This window comes from Osmerus eperlanus, chromosome 6, assembly GCF_963692335.1.
Source record: "Osmerus eperlanus chromosome 6, fOsmEpe2.1, whole genome shotgun sequence".
NCBI lineage: Eukaryota > Metazoa > Chordata > Actinopteri > Osmeriformes > Osmeridae > Osmerus > Osmerus eperlanus.
Window position 1 is genome coordinate 1496056 of NC_085023.1, and position 17619 is coordinate 1513674.

General features: G+C 51.6%; 3 protein-coding genes across 5 annotated transcripts in view; 1 reads left to right on the plus strand and 2 right to left on the minus strand.

Moving 5' to 3' along the window:
* erlec1 (endoplasmic reticulum lectin 1) overlaps positions 1 to 9078 on the plus strand; it is an 11433-nt gene extending 2355 nt beyond the window's left edge. Inside the window, exons 7-12 of the mRNA XM_062464473.1 lie at positions 607 to 804; positions 899 to 958; positions 1068 to 1192; positions 2159 to 2236; positions 6155 to 6230; positions 8414 to 9078. Coding sequence (XP_062320457.1) covers positions 607 to 804; positions 899 to 958; positions 1068 to 1192; positions 2159 to 2236; positions 6155 to 6230; positions 8414 to 8485 — 609 coding nt within the window. The 3' untranslated portion in view covers positions 8486 to 9078. The remainder of the gene's footprint in view (positions 1 to 606; positions 805 to 898; positions 959 to 1067; positions 1193 to 2158; positions 2237 to 6154; positions 6231 to 8413) is intronic.
* Positions 9079 to 9824: 746 nt separating this feature from the next.
* On the minus strand, positions 9825 to 12804 carry gpr75 (G protein-coupled receptor 75). The gene is made up of 3 exons (XM_062464560.1): positions 12571 to 12804; positions 10427 to 12129; positions 9825 to 10179 (listed from the first exon to the last, which is right to left on the minus strand). Exon 2 carries the CDS (start codon positions 12052 to 12054, stop codon positions 10444 to 10446), a length of 1611 nt encoding a protein of 536 aa, XP_062320544.1. The 5' UTR covers positions 12055 to 12129; positions 12571 to 12804; the 3' UTR covers positions 9825 to 10179; positions 10427 to 10443.
* An 866-nt stretch (positions 12805 to 13670) lies between these two features.
* The window catches only part of psme4a (proteasome activator subunit 4a), an 87566-nt gene continuing 83617 nt past the window's right edge, over positions 13671 to 17619 (minus strand). For 2 of the 3 annotated variants that reach the window (XM_062462953.1, XM_062462955.1), the window contains 4 exons: positions 17266 to 17428; positions 17029 to 17162; positions 16669 to 16807; positions 13671 to 14477 (listed from right to left, as the gene is read on the minus strand). In XM_062462953.1, coding sequence (XP_062318937.1) covers positions 16673 to 16807; positions 17029 to 17162; positions 17266 to 17428 — 432 coding nt within the window. In that variant the 3' untranslated portion in view covers positions 13671 to 14477; positions 16669 to 16672. Of the gene's footprint in view, positions 14478 to 16599; positions 16620 to 16668; positions 16808 to 17028; positions 17163 to 17265; positions 17429 to 17619 lie in introns of those variants that run through there. The other variant, XM_062462954.1, reaches the window with a different exon arrangement.

The following is a 17619-nucleotide window of genomic DNA, read 5'->3' on the forward strand; positions in this document are numbered from 1 at the left end:
GGTGAGACGGGGGACAGAGGGGGGTGGGAGGAGACTGGGAGAGTTGAGGCTGGAAACAAGTTAAAGATTGAGGATAAGTGAGGGAGGAGAGACTGTAGGAGGGGAGGAGTGAGGGGGAGAGGAGGAGGGGAGGGAGGGATGGGGGAGAGGAGACGAGGGGGGGATGGGGGGAGAGGAGGGAGGGGGGAGAAGAGAGGAGGAGGGGAGAAGAGGGAGGGAGGGGGGAGAGGGGGACAGGAGGGGGGGGAGGGGAGGGGAGGGGGAGAGGAAGTGAGGGAAGGAGGGAGGGAGGAGAGGAGGGGGAGGGAGGAGAGGAGGGGGAGGAAAGGGGGGAGAGGAGTAGAGGAGGGAGGGAGGTGGGAGAGGAGAGGAGGGGGGGGAAAGGGGGGAAGGGAGAGGAGAGAGGGGGAGAGGAGAGGAGGGGGGGGAAGCGGGGAGGGGGAGAGGAGAGGAGGGGGGGAGAAGCGGGGAGGGGGAGAGGAGAGGAGGGGGAGGAAAGGGGGGAAGGGAGAGGAGTGGAGGGAGGAGAGGAGGGGGAGGAAAGGGGGAAGAAGAGGGAGGGAGGGGGGGGGGGAGACAGTAGGACAGTGAACTAGGTATGAAGCACTGTCAACTCTAACTTGTCCCCGCCCATTCCAGGAGGAGGCGGAGTCTCCAGTCAGAGAAGAGGCATTTAGCTCCACCCACAAGCCCTTGGTGGTGGGCGGGCAGACTCAGGTGACGGTAGGCTCCACCCACATCTCCCACCTGACAGATGAGCAGCTGATCAGGGAGTTTCTGAGTGGCTCCTACTGCCTGCATGGGGTGAGATCTGCTCTCCTATTGGTTGTTGCTCACTGGGCTGTGGTATGATGTTAAATCCTGTGTGTGATGTCATTCCTTCCTGTGTGTGCTCCAGGGGGTAGGCTGGTGGAAGTATGAGTTCTGCTACGGTAGACATGTACATCAGTACCACGAGGTGAGTCTGTCTGCTCACAGGGACGTTGTGGACAATGCACCGTGTGTATGTGCACACATGCGTGTGTGTTTATATACACGTGTGTGTGAATGTGTGTGTGTGCGTTCAGGATAAGGAGCAGGGGAAGAGCATCGTGGTGGTGGGCAGCTGGAGTCTAGAGGAACATCTGGACTGGGCTCAGAGGAACGTAGCTCGCTCCTACCAGCTGAAGGACAACGGCCAGCAGAAAGTCAAGTACGACACTCCTCTCCTCCCTCTCCTCTATTTCCTTCATCTCCTCCCATCCCTCTCTTCCTCTCCTCTATTTCCTCCATCTCATCTCCTCCTCTCCCTCTCTTCTCTTCTCTCCTCCCTCTCGTCTATTTCCTCCATCTCATCTCCTCCCCGCCCTCACCTCTCTCTTCCTCTCCTCCCCTACATTGAGTTTTTCCAGTCTACCACTATCTAGAATGGTGTTGCCATGCTTCTGAGACCCCACAGCGGGTCTGCAGAAGACTCCTATATATCCTCTCATTATATACTGAACGTCTCTTATATTGTCTTATTACACGGCTGTTCTTAATGCTGTAGAATGCTCCATTCACTTGAATGGGGCTTCCCAACGTTCTGTGGTCAATTATTTTTTTATATTTGACCGTTGCTATGTATAATTGACCGCTGTCAAGGGAAGTGGCCTTTTTGCCTCGGATTCACGTCTTTCGTAGCACTCCGCAAGTAGTCCGGTAACTTTTCAACCCCAGCGTACTCCGTTGCTTAGCGACGTCAGCTGATCCGAAGCCTATCGGAATAAAAGTAGCCTATATATACCAGGCAACTATGGATGAGTTTCCAATTAACTTTATTATTTTGGGGAAATACGGCGATTTTGATACTTGGTTAAAGGCTGAGTTGTTGCCATCGCCAGTGAAGAAACAGAATGCCAACAGTTGTTGCCATCGCCGTTGCTATCCATGTTCAACGTCTTTGGCGAACTATTTCTCTGCTGATCAACACTACGAATGGTAACAAATAAATTGTAAAAAAAAAAAACGCTTATCCCACTTATTATATACTGAAGGTCTCTTACATTGTCTTATTATATACTGAAGGTCTCTTATATTGTCTTATTTACTGAAGGTCTCTTATAATGTCTTATTATATACTGAAGGTCTCTTATATCGTCTTATTATGTACTGAAGGTCTCTCTTGTCTTGTCTCTAGGTTGGTGTCTCACTTCTACGGCCACGGGGACTTGTGTGACTTGACAGGGAAACCCAGACAGGTCATCGTCAAGCTGAAGTAAGGAGAGGGTCTACACCTCAGGAAGCATGGACACTGATCTGACTCTGTGTGCGTGTGTGTGATGGCCCCTGGACACTGATCTGACTCTGTGTGTGTGTGATGGCCCCTGGACACTGATCTGACTCTGTGTGTGTGTGTGATGGCCCCTGGACACTGATCTGACTCTGGGTGTGTGTGTGTGTGATGGCCCCTGGACACTGATCTGACTCTGGGTGTGTGGGTGTGTGATGGCCCCTGGACACTGATCTGACTCTGGGTGTGTGTGTGTGTGTGTGTGTGATGGCCCCTGGACACTGATCTGACTCTGGGTGTGTGTGTGATGGCCCCTGGACACTGATCTGACTCTGTGTGTGATGGCCCCTGGACACTGATCTGACTCTGTGTGTGTGTGATGGCCCCTGGACACTGATCTGACTCTGGGTGTGTGTGTGTGTGTGATGGCCCCTGGACACTGATCTGACTCTGGGTGGGTGTGTGTGTGTGATGGCCCCTGGACACTGATCTGACTCTGGGTGTGTGTGATGGCCCCTGGACACTGATCTGACTGTGTGTGTGTGATGGCCCCTGGACACTGATCTGACTCTGTGTGTGTGTGATGGACACTGATCTGACTCTGGGTGTGTGTGTGTGTGATGGACACTGATCTGACTCTGTGTGTGTGTGTGTGATGGCCCCTGGACACTGATCTGACTCTGGGTGTGTGTGTGTGTGTGATGGCCCCTGGACACTGATCTGACTCTGGGTGTGTTTGTGTGTGATGGCCCCTGGACACTGATCTGACTCTGGGTGTGTGTGTGTGTGATGGCCCCTGGACACTGATCTGACTCTGTGTGTGTGTGATGGACACTGATCTGACTCTGGGTGTGTGTGTGTGTGATGGACACTGATCTGACTCTGGGTGTGTGTGTGTGTGATGGCCCCTGGACACTGATCTGACTCTGGGTGTGTGTGTGTGTGTGATGGCCCCTGGACACTGATCTGACTCTGGGTGTGTTTGTGTGTGATGGCCCCTGGACACTGATCTGACTCTGGGTGTGTGTGTGTGTGATGGCCCCTGGACACTGATCTGACTCTGTGTGTGTGTGTGTGTGATGGCCCCTGGACACTGATCTGACTGGGTGTGTGTGTGATGGCCCCTGGACACTGATCTGACTCTGTGTGTGTGTGATGGCCCCTGGACACTGATCTGACTCTGTGTGTGTGTGATGGCCCCTGGACACTGATCTGACTCTGTGTGTGTGTGATGGCCCCTGGACACTGATCTGACTCTGTGTGTGTGTGTGTGTGTGATGGCCCCTGGACACTGATCTGACTCTGTGTGTGTGGGTGTGTGATGGCCCCTGGACACTGATCTGACTGGGTGTGTGTGTGATGGCCCCTGGACACTGATCTGACTGGGTGTGTGTGTGATGGCCCCTGGACACTGATCTGACTCTGGGTGTGTGGGTGTGTGATGGCCCCTGGACACTGATCTGACTGGGTGTGTGTGTGATGGCCCCTGGACACTGATCTGACTCTGTGTGTGTGTGATGGCCCCTGGACACTGATCTGACTCTGTGTGTGTGTGATGGCCCCTGGACACTGATCTGACTCTGTGTGTGTGTGTGTGTGTGATGGCCCCTGGACACTGATCTGACTCTGTGTGTGTGGGTGTGTGATGGCCCCTGGACACTGATCTGACTGGGTGTGTGTGTGATGGCCCCTGGACACTGATCTGACTGGGTGTGTGTGTGATGGCCCCTGGACACTGATCTGACTCTGGGTGTGTGGGTGTGTGATGGCCCCTGGACACTGATCTGACTCTGTGTGTGTGTGATGGCCCCTGGACACTGATCTGACTCTGTGTGTGTGTGTGATGGCCCCTGGACACTGATCTGACTCTGGGTGTGTGTGATGGCCCCTGGACACTGATCTGACTCTGGGTGTGTGTGTGTGTGTGATGGCCCCTGGACACTGATCTGACTCTGGGTGTGTGTGATGGCCCCTGGACACTGATCTGACTCTGTGTGTGTGTGTGATGGACACTGATCTGACTCTGTGTGTGTGTGTGTGTGTGATGGCCCCTGGACACTGATCTGACTCTGTGTGTGTGTGTGTGTGTGATGGCCCCTGGACACTGATCTGACTCTGGGTGTGTGTGTGTGTGTGATGGCCCCTGGACACTGATCTGACTCTGTGTGTGTGTGTGTGTGTGATGGCCCCTGGACACTGATCTGACTCTGGGTGTGTGTGTGTGTGTGATGGCCCCTGGACACTGATCTGACTCTGGGTGTGTGTGTGTGTGTGATGGCCCCTGGACACTGATCTGACTCTGGGTGTGTGTGTGTGTGTGATGGCCCCTGGACACTGATCTGACTCTGGGTGTGTGTGTGATGGCCCCTGGACACTGATCTGACTCTGGGTGTGTGTGTGATGGCCCCTGGACACTGATCTGACTCTGGGTGTGTGTGATGGCCCCTGGACACTGATCTGACTCTGGGTGTGTGTGTGATGGCCCCTGGACACTGATCTGACTCTGGGTGTGTGTGTGTGATGGCCCCTGGACACTGATCTGACTCTGGGTGTGTGTGTGTGTGTGATGGCCCCTGGACACTGATCTGACTCTGTGTGTGTGTGATGGCCCCTGGACACTGATCTGACTCTGTGTGTGTGTGATGGCCCCTGGACACTGATCTGACTCTGGGTGTGTGTGTGTGTGTGATGGCCCCTGGACACTGATCTGACTCTGGGTGTGTGTGATGGCCCCTGGACACTGATCTGACTCTGTGTGTGTGTGTGATGGACACTGATCTGACTCTGTGTGTGTGTGTGTGTGTGATGGCCCCTGGACACTGATCTGACTCTGTGTGTGTGTGTGTGTGTGATGGCCCCTGGACACTGATCTGACTCTGGGTGTGTGTGTGTGTGTGATGGCCCCTGGACACTGATCTGACTCTGTGTGTGTGTGTGTGTGTGATGGCCCCTGGACACTGATCTGACTCTGGGTGTGTGTGTGTGTGTGATGGCCCCTGGACACTGATCTGACTCTGGGTGTGTGTGTGTGTGTGATGGCCCCTGGACACTGATCTGACTCTGGGTGTGTGTGTGTGTGTGATGGCCCCTGGACACTGATCTGACTCTGGGTGTGTGTGTGATGGCCCCTGGACACTGATCTGACTCTGGGTGTGTGTGTGATGGCCCCTGGACACTGATCTGACTCTGGGTGTGTGTGATGGCCCCTGGACACTGATCTGACTCTGGGTGTGTGTGTGATGGCCCCTGGACACTGATCTGACTCTGGGTGTGTGTGTGTGATGGCCCCTGGACACTGATCTGACTCTGGGTGTGTGTGTGTGTGTGATGGCCCCTGGACACTGATCTGACTCTGGGTGTGTGTGATGGCCCCTGGACACTGATCTGACTCTGTGTGTGTGTGATGGCCCCTGGACACTGATCTGACTCTGGGTGTGTGTGTGTGTGTGATGGCCCCTGGACACTGATCTGACTCTGGGTGTGTGTGTGTGTGTGTGATGGCCCCTGGACACTGATCTGACTCTGTGTGTGTGTGTGTGTGATGGCCCCTGGACACTGATCTGACTCTGTGTGTGTGTGTGTGTGTGTGATGGCCCCTGGACACTGATCTGACTCTGGGTGTGTGTGTGTGTGTGTGATGGCCCCTGGACACTGATCTGACTCTGGGTGTGTGTGTGTGTGTGTGATGGCCCCTGGACACTGATCTGACTCTGGGTGTGTGTGTGTGTGTGTGATGGCCCCTGGACACTGATCTGACTCTGGGTGTGTGTGTGTGATGGCCCCTGGACACTGATCTGACTCTGGGTGTGTGTGTGTGATGGCCCCTGGACACTGATCTGACTCTGGGTGTGTGTGTGTGATGGCCCCTGGACACTGATCTGACTCTGGGTGGGTGTGTTCCAGGTGTAAGGAATCAGAGTCCCCTCATGCTGTAACAGTCTACATGCTGGAGCCTCAAACCTGCCAGTACATCCTAGGGGTAGAAGATGCACACACTCACACACTTAACTACACACACACACACATATCTATGCACCTACAGTTAAGTCCATAAATATTTGGACATTGACACAATTTTCATCATTTTGGCTCTGTATACCACCACAATGGATTTGAAATGAAACAATCAAGATGTGCTTTAAGTGCAGACTTTCAGCTTTAATTTCAGGGTATTTACATCCAAATCAGGTGAACGGTGTAGGAATTACAACACATTTTATATGTGCCCCCCCCCCCCTTTTTAAGGGACCAAAAATAATTGGACAAACTAACATAATCATAAATCTAATTGTCACTTTTAATACTTGGTTGCAAATCCTTTGCAGTCAATGACAGCCTGAAGTCTGGAACCCATAGACATCACCAGACGCTGGGTTTCGTCCCTGGTGATGCTCTGCCAGGCCTCTACTGCAACTGTCTTCAGTTTCTGCTTGTTCTTGGGGCATTTTCCCTTCAGTTTTGTCTTTAGCAAGTGAAATGCGTGCTCAATTGGATTTAGGTCAGGTGATTGACTTGGCCATTGCAGAATATTCCACTTCTTTGCCTTAAAAAACTCTTTGGTTGCTTTCGCAGTATGCTTCGGGTCATTGTCCATCTGCACTGTGAAGCGCCGTCCTATGAGTTCTGAAGCATTTGGCTGAATCTGAGCAGATAATATTGCCAGAAACACTTCAGAATTCATCCTACTGCTTTTGTCAGCAGTCACATCATCGATAAATACAAGGGAACCAGTTCCATTGGCAGCCATACATGCCCACGCCATAACACTACCTCCACCATGCTTCACTGATGAGGTGGTATGCTTTGGATCATGAGCAGTTCCTTCCCTTCTCCATACTCTTCTCTTCCCATCATTCTGGTACAAGTTGATCTTGGTCTCATCTGTCCATAGGATGTTGTTCCAGAACTGTACAGGCTCTTTTAGATGTTTTTTGGCAAACTCTAATCTGGTCTTCCTGTTTTTGAGACTCACCAATGGTTTACATCTTGTGGTGAACCCTCTGTATTTACTCTGGTGAAGTCTTCTCTTAATTTTTGACTTTGACACAGATACGCCTACCTCCTGGAGAGTGTTCTTGATCTGGCCAACTGTTGTGAAGGGGTTTTTCTTCACCAGGGAAAGAATTCTTCTGTCATCCACCACAGTTGTTTTCCGTGGTCTTCCAGGTCTTTTGGTGTTGCTGAGCTCACCAGTGCGTTCTTTCTTTTTAAGAATGTACCAAACAGTTGATTTGGCCACACCTAATGTTTTTGCTATCTCTCTGATAGGTTTGTTTTGATTTTTCAGCCTAACGATGGCTTGCTTCACTGATGGTGACAGCTCTTTGGACTTCATATTGAGAGTTGACAGCAACAGATTCCAAACAGAAATACCATACTTGAAATTAACTCTACACCTTTTATCTGCTCCTTGTCAATGAAATAACAAACTCCCATGAGGGAATAACATACACCTGGCCATGGAACAGCTGAGCAGCCAATTGTCCAATTACTTTTGGTCCCTTAAAAAGGGGGGGGGGGGGCACATATAAAATGTATTGTAATTCCTACACCGTTCACCTGATTTGGATGTAAATACCCTGAAATTAAAGCTGAAAGTCTGCACTTAAAGCACATCTTGATTGTTTAATTTCAAATCCATTGTGGTGGTATACAGAGCCAAAATGATGAAAATTGTGTCAATGTCCAAATATTTATGGACCTAACTGTATATACACACACCTAAATACACGTACCTACACACCTATACACACACACATATCTACACTTGTCTTAACCCTCGTGCTGCCTTCGGGTCACATGACCCAAAGGTTCATAACGAACCATCGTTGTGTTTACCCAATTTTACCCAATACAAAACCAAATAAAAATAATTTTCTTTTAACCTTCGCAATGTGGGGGGTCTGAGACAGCCCAACGGTTAAAAGAAAATGCTTCACTTTGTTTTTGTATGCGGTAAAGTTGTCGCAATACGACGGTGGGTCACAATGACTGATGGGTCAGAACGACCCGAAGATAACACAAGGGTTAACACACACATATCTTCCCATCTCACACACACATCTCTACACACACACACACACATCTACACGCCTATACACACGCATCAACACACCTATAATCACAGTCTCAGGACTCATGGTTGTGTGTGTTGGTTTGAAGGTGGAGTCTCCGGTCATCTGCAAGATCCTGGACACAGCTGACGAACAGGGCCTGCTGTCCATATCCAGTTAGAGAAGAGGAGGAGAGGAAGAGGAGGAAAGGAGGAGGAGGAGAGGAACAGGGCCTGCTGTCCATATCCAGCTAGAGGAGGAGGAGGAGGAGAGGAGGAAGGAAGGACAAGAGGACAGAGGATAAAGGGGTTCTTGAGAGAGAGAACCTTGACAGACCCAGAGAACCTTGACAGGGGCGAGCTGGGGGCCCCGCCCCCACCCCCACCTTGACTCTTACCCCGCCCCAACCCTCGCCACCCACCCCGATCCTAACCCCATCCTGCCCCTGTCTTCACCACCCACCCTGACCCCGCCCCGCATCTCAGCTGAAATAACAACTAAACCATGTCACACTGACACATTCAGACTGTAAAGTTGTATGTCGTTTATCCTGAGGTGTTGGTTGGACGGTGCTTCCATTTAGATTTAAAAACTACAATTGCTGTTGTCTCTCCTGTCATTTTACATTGACTTTGGCACATCCTCTGTTATGGGAAATAAGCTACAACCAGTAGCTGTAACTGAATCAAATAAGTTGTTGTGGCCTACCTGTTTTCCACCTGGAAGGAAAGAGTTTGGATTTTTAAATAATAAAAATTAAGTTTAAATATAAAAGGCTGCTTTTGATACAAAACACCTTAAAATATCACATGAATATTTGATGTATAACCCCCCGGTGAGCCTTACCACAGGGGTCTGGGTTCGATTCCGGTCTGGGTCATTTTCTGCATCTTTCTCTCACTGATTTCTTGTTTATCTTTGTTTATCTCCTGAGTACATGAAGCTGAAAGGGCCCAAAACATCGTTAATATAAATAAGATGTTTTTACATGATGTATATTAGTGTTTCTCAACTGGATTCAAAAGTGGGTTGCGAGCTGGTGTGAAGAGGGTTGTGTACATGGTGCTTCGGCTCCGTCAAAAAGTCAAACTTTTATTTTTATAAGTTACCAAACTTCCGATGGTGCGCTTTTATTTTGAAATGTGCGGAGGCTCCACACTGCCGCCCGCATTCTAGTACACAAATGATCACTGAAATTGATTTGTGAAATAAATTATAATGGTTTGGAAATGAAATTATTTTGGGGTCATGACTTCATGGCCAAGGAAAAATGTGGGCCCCGAAGTTAGGCCATCTTAGAACCACTGTGCTGAGCTATACCCAGGTACTGCTGTAGGACATTCATACTTCACTGCTGTAGGACATATTAATTGTTCACTGCTGTAGGCAGTGAACACTGAAAATGACAGTAAAATACTGTATAACATTGGGTAACTGATTGTAAAAGACCTTCAATATATTCTCCAGGACTTGTGTGGGGCAAACATGTTCCCATTCCATCTACCCCTTATCTAACCATGTCACTACATACTATACAACTAAACACACTACAGTCGCAAAACATTTATTGATTGATAGAAAATGCATGAGGTTCACAATCACTATTATTTTGAAGAGAAATACCATCTAAATAGAACAATATGTAAAATGTTGTGATGGTGTTATTCAGTCAATTGAATAACACTTCCTTTGTTATGAAAATCCAATCTGGATTATGACAACTCTGGTCCGCAGACTCCCATCTCCGAGGGAGGGGGAAGAGCTTCAGACATGGCAGCCATTTATAAACTCCCTGGTAGAGACGAGGGGAGGTTAGGGTTAGGAGTGGGGGGGTAGGGGTGAGGTTAGGATTAGGAGTGGGGGGGTAGGGGTGAGGTTAGGATTAGGAGTAGGGGGGTAGGGGTGAGGTTAGGATTAGGAGTGGGGGGGTATGGGTGAGGTTAGGATTAGGAGTGGGGGGGTAGGGGTAGGGGTGAGATTAGGATTAGGAGTGGGGGGGTATGGGTGAGGTTAGGATTAGGAGTGGGGGGGTAGGGGTGAGGTTAGGATTAGGAGTGGGGGGTATGGGTGAGGTTAGGATGAGGAGTGGGGGGGTAGGGGTGAGGTTAGGATTAGGAGTGAGAGGTTAGACTGAGGGTCTTAAACAGATGGGATGGGGATCTGGTGCACTGTGCTGCTCTCACGGTCCTGCAGGGCGTCCTGGTGGGTGTGGTAGTGCAGCGCCACGTAGGATTTGGCGAGGCTGAAGGCTGGGTTGCTGTTGGGCTGCAGGGTGCTGGGGGAGCTGGGGCCGGCCGAGGGGCTGCTGTTGTAGATGCTGTAGTAGGGCTCGATGCGCGTGTTGATGGGGGTGGAGGTGCTGGGCGGCCGCGGGCGGCGCCCCCCAGTGGTACGGGGGCTCCCTGCAGGCTCCCTGGACTGGCTGGGCCCGCAGGCCTGGTCCACCAGCCTGCGCTGGGGCTTGGGCGACAGCACATACGCAGAGTTGGTCTCGTGGTGAGACGACTTGTTCCTGTTGGCCTCCAGGCTGCCCTTGCCCATGGCGTGCAGACGGGTCTTGTGCTTGCAGCAGAGGAACACCAGCGCCACCCACTGGAGGCAGCAGAGCACCCGGCGCCGCAGCCCGGCGCTGTTCCGGGAGTAGACGAACGGGTTGATGCCCGACTTGAGCAGGATGAGCGCCAGGCTGCAGAGCTCCAGCTGCAGGTGGGCTGAGCTGCTGCGTGGGCCCAGCACGTCCTGCGCCAGCGCCACGCCCATGGGGAGGCAGCACAGCAGCACGCAGCACACAATCACCACACACGTGCTCACCGCGCGCGAGTCCTTGGCCGAGGCCAGGTTGACGGAGGAGACCAGCTGGCAGCAGGTGGCGCCCTGGGCGGCGCCCGGCACTGGCGTGACGCGGGGGGGGAGCGGGTGCGTCTGGACGTGCTGCAGCTTGTTGTAGCTCTGGTTGCGGTAAAGCGACGGCACCTGGACGCCCTCGAAGCCAGCGACCACCAGCGGGGCGGGGGGCCGAGTGGCGTCCACCGCGATCACCGGGCACCTCCTCACCCGCGCGTTCTTCCTCAGCGTCCGAGCGATCATCAGGTACGAGACGGTCACCACGGCCACGCAGAAGGCGAAGTCGGCCAGGTAGACGTACAGCACCACGCGGGCGCGCGCCCCCGCCGGGCCCAGGTGCGGCAGGCAGGGCCCGTCCCTCCGGGCGTACGCCCTGAGGGTGAGCAGCGTGGCCATGGTGAAGCTGGAGGCCCACAGCAGGGCAGTGAGGGCCAGGGTGCAGGGCGGGGAGGCGGAGCGGTACGGCTGCTGCCCCAGGACCACGCGCAGCCTGTGCAGCGCGATCACCGCCACCGTCTCCAGGGAGACCAGGACGAAGCCAGAGCTGCTGAGCTGGAAGGCGAAGCAGAAGCCCTGGGAGACTCCGCCCCCTCCGTCCAGGAAAAGGACGAGGGCGAACATTGGCGCCCCGGCGCAGCACAGGAACAGGTCGCACACAGACAGGTTCAGGATCAGGAAGTCAAAGTTGGTGCGGAACTTCCGGAACGCAGGGTCGAAGAAGGAGAGAAACACCACCAGGTTACCGTAGGAACCTAGGATGAAGATGAGGAGGAGGAGGAAGGAGCAGGCCGTCAGGGTTGCGGTGTGGATCAGCTCCCAGCGGGGGGAGGAGTGGGGGTCGGAGCTGGTGTTGAGGGCGGGTTGGGGGGGCACCAGCAGACCTGGGGGGGGGAGGGAGGCGTTCATGGCTCTCAGGGGGGTTGGAGCTCTTCTTCACATCTTCCTGCAGGCCGGCTCCGCCATCGCTGCCCCTGGCTCGAGCTTAGGAGACAGAACACAACACTCACACAGGGAACAGAGCCGGTAGGCCGCGAGATCACGCAAACGTCCACATGTCTATGATAAATACGTTTCTGTATTATAATAACGTACTGGCTGAACATCGAGTTTTGAAGAAAAAAAAAAGCAAGAAAGACTGTGACGTTTTTGTGATGCCCATTTCAATGGTAATGGCACGAACATCGTTCATTAAAACATGTTTAAAATTACTGTCATCTAAAATCCCAGTTGTATTAGAAACGATGCCTACGCGTGAGCCTCCTTTATAATTAACATCCCACATTATACACACTGGAGCCCTTTTGACGTGAACGACCTGCACACTGCAGCAAAAACGGCGCATTTTGAAAGGCTGCGTTACTAGCAACGGCCCCAGAAGACATACCGGGAGACGAATTTCGATTTTTTCCTTCGAATTCTTACCTTATGTATTCATAATCGCTGACATATCCGCGTGTTCAAAAAATCGGACAATACACCGTTTATTCGTGTCTTGACGGCACATCCATCCTCTTGGTTGAAGAACGTCGGGCAGGACGTGGGGGAGGTATGAAGTCACTACCGACGTATAAACGCAGGTACCGCCTCAAGCGCTGAGCGGATAATTCGTATATATATTTTTTTATCTTATAGTCAAAGATCATCTATCATCACTGTATTTAGGTCTAACCATGCCCCCGCCCCGCCCCGCCCCCCTCCTCACACAAAAAACTGTTCAAGCATAATTAGATACCGTATTGTTATTTCTTGTTAAAAGTAGCCTGCTACACCTTGACAGACTAAACACAACCCAAAGTCAAAAGTTTCATACAAACAACCAATTTTTTTTATTTTTTTTATTCATTAAATATAAGCAAACAGTACATAAAAAAAAAAAAAAAACACTTGCAGTTTTGGCACTACACTCTACAGAAGTGAGGTACTAAACTGGATGGTGTGTCCGAGAGACTGGGCTCACATCTCCATGAGGCGACAAGCCCAAAACAATAAACCAAAAGGTTTCTCACCGGGCGTTAAAAGAAAGTAAAGGTAAGAAATTAAGAAAAGAGGGAACTGCAGGATGTCTTACTTCTGGTCTCTCCTGGTATGGAGATACAGGTCTTGGTCTCTCCTTGTACCGCGATACAGGTCTGGTCTCTGGTCTCACCTGGTACAGAGATACAGGTGTTGCAGGTGTCTCCTGGTACAAAGATACAGGTCTTGGTGGTCTTTCCTGGTACAATAATACAGGTCTTGCTGGACTCTCCTGGTACAGAGATACAGGTCTTGCTTCTGGTCTCTCCTGGTAGAGATACAGGTCTTTCTGGTGTCTCCTGGTACAGAGATAGAGGTCTTTCTGGTGTCTCCTGGTACAGAGATAGAGGTCTTTCTGGTGTCTCCTGGTACAGAGATAGAGGTCTTTCTGGTGTCTTCTGGTACAGAGATAAAGGTGTTGCTGTTCTCTCCTGGTACAGAGATACAGGTCTTGCTGGACTCTACTGATACAGAGATACAGGTCTTGCTGGGAGAGATAGGGGGGGGTCTTGGGACTTGTTTATCACACTGCGCTCAGATCTTCACAGCACACTTCTCACACACACACACACACACCCTAAATTACACACACACACTCTCAACTACACACAGACCATGCAAGAGCAGGTAGAAAGATAGCACTCTACCAAATCTATGAACTCTCTAAGAAGATTTTTTATCACCAACACTTCAAAATAAAATAAATACAATAAATATGTTGTGTTTGTTATATACAGGATATATACATAAAATATGCATATAATCATATAGATAAAACACACACACATGGCCAGATGCTCAGATAGATGTAGGCGGTCTCAAACACACACACACACACCTGTACAGTAATATTACAAACCGCAGACCAGTTATTCCTGCGGTGGTTCAATCTTAAATATTAAGTGTAGTAGAAATGTAAATGAGCGCTCAATACATAAATACACAACTCTTTATTTAAGTCCTCTCCTCCCGCCCTGGCCTCTCTCTGTCTTGGGTCCAGCAGAGACCAGCAGGAACCATATTAGACCAGTTGACTCCAGAAGAGACAACGTTGCACCAGTAGAGACCAATATTGACTAGTAGAGTCTGGAAGAGTCCAGTAGAGACCAGCAGAGTCAAGTTATTATTTCCTTCCGGCTTCCTGTACCATCTCCTGTGCCATCTCCTGTATCATATCTCCTGTATCATATCTCCTGTGCCATCTCCTGTATCATATCTCCTGTGCCATCTCCTGTGCTATCTCCTGTCACTCCTCCTGGCCAACAGCATCCCTCCAGGAGACCAGACCATGGAGGAAATGTTCAGCTGATCACCATCTGAAGACACAGCAGGATACCAGGGTGAGCACTGGTCTCTGGTGGTGTGTGTGTGTGTACAGTAGCAGGGGTACACCAGCAGGTAGTGTGTGTGTGTGTACCTGTCTAGGCATAGTAGCAGGGGGACACCAGCAGGTAGTGTGTGTGTACCTATCTAGGCATAGTAGCAGGGGGACACCAGCAGGTAGTGTGTGTGTGTACCTGTCTAGGCATAGTAGCAGGGGGACACCAGCAGGTAGTGTGTGTGTGTGTACCTGTCTAGGCATAGTAGCAGGGGTACACCAGCAGGTAGTGTGTGTGTGTACCTGTCTAGGCATAGTAGCAGGGGTACACCAGCAGGTAGTGTGTGTGTGTACCTGTCTAGGCATAGTAGCAGGGGGACACCAGCAGGTAGTGTGTGTGTGTGTACATGTCTAGGCATAGTAGCAGAGGGACACCAGCAGGTAGTGTGTGTGTACCTGTCTAGGCATAGTAGCAGGGGGACACCAGCAGGTAGTGTGTGTGTGTGTGTGTACCTGTCTAGGCATAGTAGCAGGGGGACACCAGCAGGTAGTGTGTGTGTGTGTACCTGTCTAGGCATAGTAGCAGGGGGACACCAGAAGGTAGTGTGTGTGTGTGTGTGTGTGTACCTGTCTAGGCATAGTAGCAGGGGTACACCAGCAGGTAGTGTGTGTGTACCTGTCTAGGCATATTAGCAGGGGTACACCAGCAGGTAGTGTGTGTGTACCTGTCTAGGCATAGTAGCAGGGGGACACCAGCAGGTAGTGTGTGTGTGTACCTGTCTAGGCATAGTAGCAGGGGTACACCAGCAGGTAGTGTGTGTGTGTGTGTACCTGTCTAGGCATAGTAGCAGGGGTACACCAGCAGGTACTGTGTGTGTGTGTACCTGTCTAGGCATAGTAGCAGGGGGACACCAGCAGGTAGTGTGTGTGTACCTGTCTAGGCATAGTAGCAGGGGGACACCAGCAGGTAGTGTGTGTGTACCTGTCTAGGCATAGTAGCAGGGGGACACCAGCAGGTAGTGTGTGTGTGTGTGTGTGTGTACCTGTCTAGGCATAGTAGCAGGGGTACACCAGCAGGTAGTGTGTGTGTGTGTACCTGTCTAGGCATAGTAGCAGAGGGACACCAGCAGGTAGTGTGTGTGTGTGTACCTGTCTAGGCATAGTAGCAGGGGTACACCAGCAGGTAGTGTGTGTGTGTGTACCTGTCTAGGCATAGTAGCAGGGGGACACCAGCAGGTAGTGTGTGTGTACCTGTCTAGGCATAGTAGCAGGGGTACACCAGCAGGTAGTGTGTGTGTACCTGTCTAGGCATAGTAGCAGGGGGACACCAGCAGGTAGTGTGTGTGTGTGTGTACCTGTCTAGGCATAGTAGCAGGGGGACACCAGCAGGTAGTGTGTGTGTGTGTACCTGTCTAGGCATAGTAGCAGGGGTACACCAGCAGGTAGTGTGTGTGTGTGTACCTATCTAGGCATAGTAGCAGGGGGACACCAGCAGGTAGTGTGTGTGTGTACCTGTCTAGGCATAGTAGCAGGGGGACACCAGCAGGTAGTGTGTGTGTGTACCTGTCTAGGCATAGTAGCAGGGGGACACCAGCAGGTAGTGTGTGTGTGTACCTGTCTAGGCATAGTAGCAGGGGGACACCAGCAGGTAGTGTGTGTGTGTACCTGTCTAGGCATAGTAGCAGGGGGACACCAGCAGGTAGTGTGTGTGTGTGTACCTGTCTAGGCATAGTAGCAGGGGTACACCAGCAGGTAGTGTGTGTGTACCTGTCTAGGCATAGTAGCAGAGGGACACCAGCAGGTAGTGTGTGTGTACCTGTCTAGGCATAGTAGCAGAGGGACACCAGCAGGTAGTGTGTGTGTGTGTGTGTGTGTACCTGTCTAGGCATAGTAGCAGAGGGACACCAGCAGGTAGTGTGTGTGTGTGTACATGTCTAGGCATAGTAGCAGGGGGACACCAGCAGGTAGTGTGTGTGTACCTGTCTAGGCATAGTAGCAGGGGGACACCAGCAGGTAGTGTGTGTGTGTGTGTACCTGTCTAGGCATAGTAGCAGGGGGACACCAGCAGGTAGTGTGTGTGTGTGTGTACCTGTCTAGGCATAGTAGCAGGGGGACACCAGCAGGTAGTGTGTGTGTGTACCTGTCTAGGCATAGTAGCAGGGGGACACCAGCAGGTAGTGTGTGTGTACCTGTCTAGGCATAGTAGCAGGGGGACACCAGCAGGTCAGTCAGCACCAGCAGCTGGTCATCAGTGAACTGCTGTTTGTGCTCCTGCCAGTTGTCATGGTGAGTCCTGCGGAAGTTAGACAGAGTCTTCTTCACCGTCATCTGCAGAAAAGAGAGAGAGGAGGGTGAGAGGTGTGTGTGCGTGTACCTCTATGGGCTGTGTGTGTGTGTATCTCTATGGGCTGTGTGTGTGTGTACCTCTATGGGCTGTGTGTGTGTGTATCTCTATGGGCTGTGTGTGCGTGTACCTCTATGGGCTGTGTGTGTGTGTATCTCTATGGGCTGTGTGTGTGTGTACCTCTATGGGCTGTGTGTGTGTGTACCTCTATGGGCTGGGTGTCGTTGAGGTGAGCGCTCAGGTCCATGAGCAGCTGGGGCATCCATGTGGGGACATCGTAGGGAGAGGAGAGGACGCAGGCACTCAGCCCCAACACGCCCGCATGACGCCTCACCAGGTCTGCACACACGTTTACACACGTTTATATATACACACTCACTTTTTACCTCCAGAGGAGATGGGGTGTGTGTGTACCTCCAGAGGGGATGGGGTGTGTGTGTACCTCCAGAGGGGATGCTGTCCGCTGCAGAGCCTAGCTCCCTCCTTCTGTTCCTGGGCAGTCTGGTCCTACACAGCTCCTCAAAGTGGCTCTGCATGGAGGGGTCCATGGACAGGAAGTCACACTGCAGGAAGCCGCTCAGCGTGGTGGCAGCCATTTCCCTCACCTGGGGGGGTTACCATCCAGAGTATCCAGACAGACAGTCAGAGGGTGGGAAAGAAAGATGGAGTGAAATAGAGAGAGGGAGGGAGAGAGAAGTAAGGAAACAATGAGAGAAGGATAGAGAGAAGGAAGGAGTGACAGAGAAAGAAAATAGAGGAAAGTATGGAAAGAGATAGAGAATAAGAGTGGGAAAGA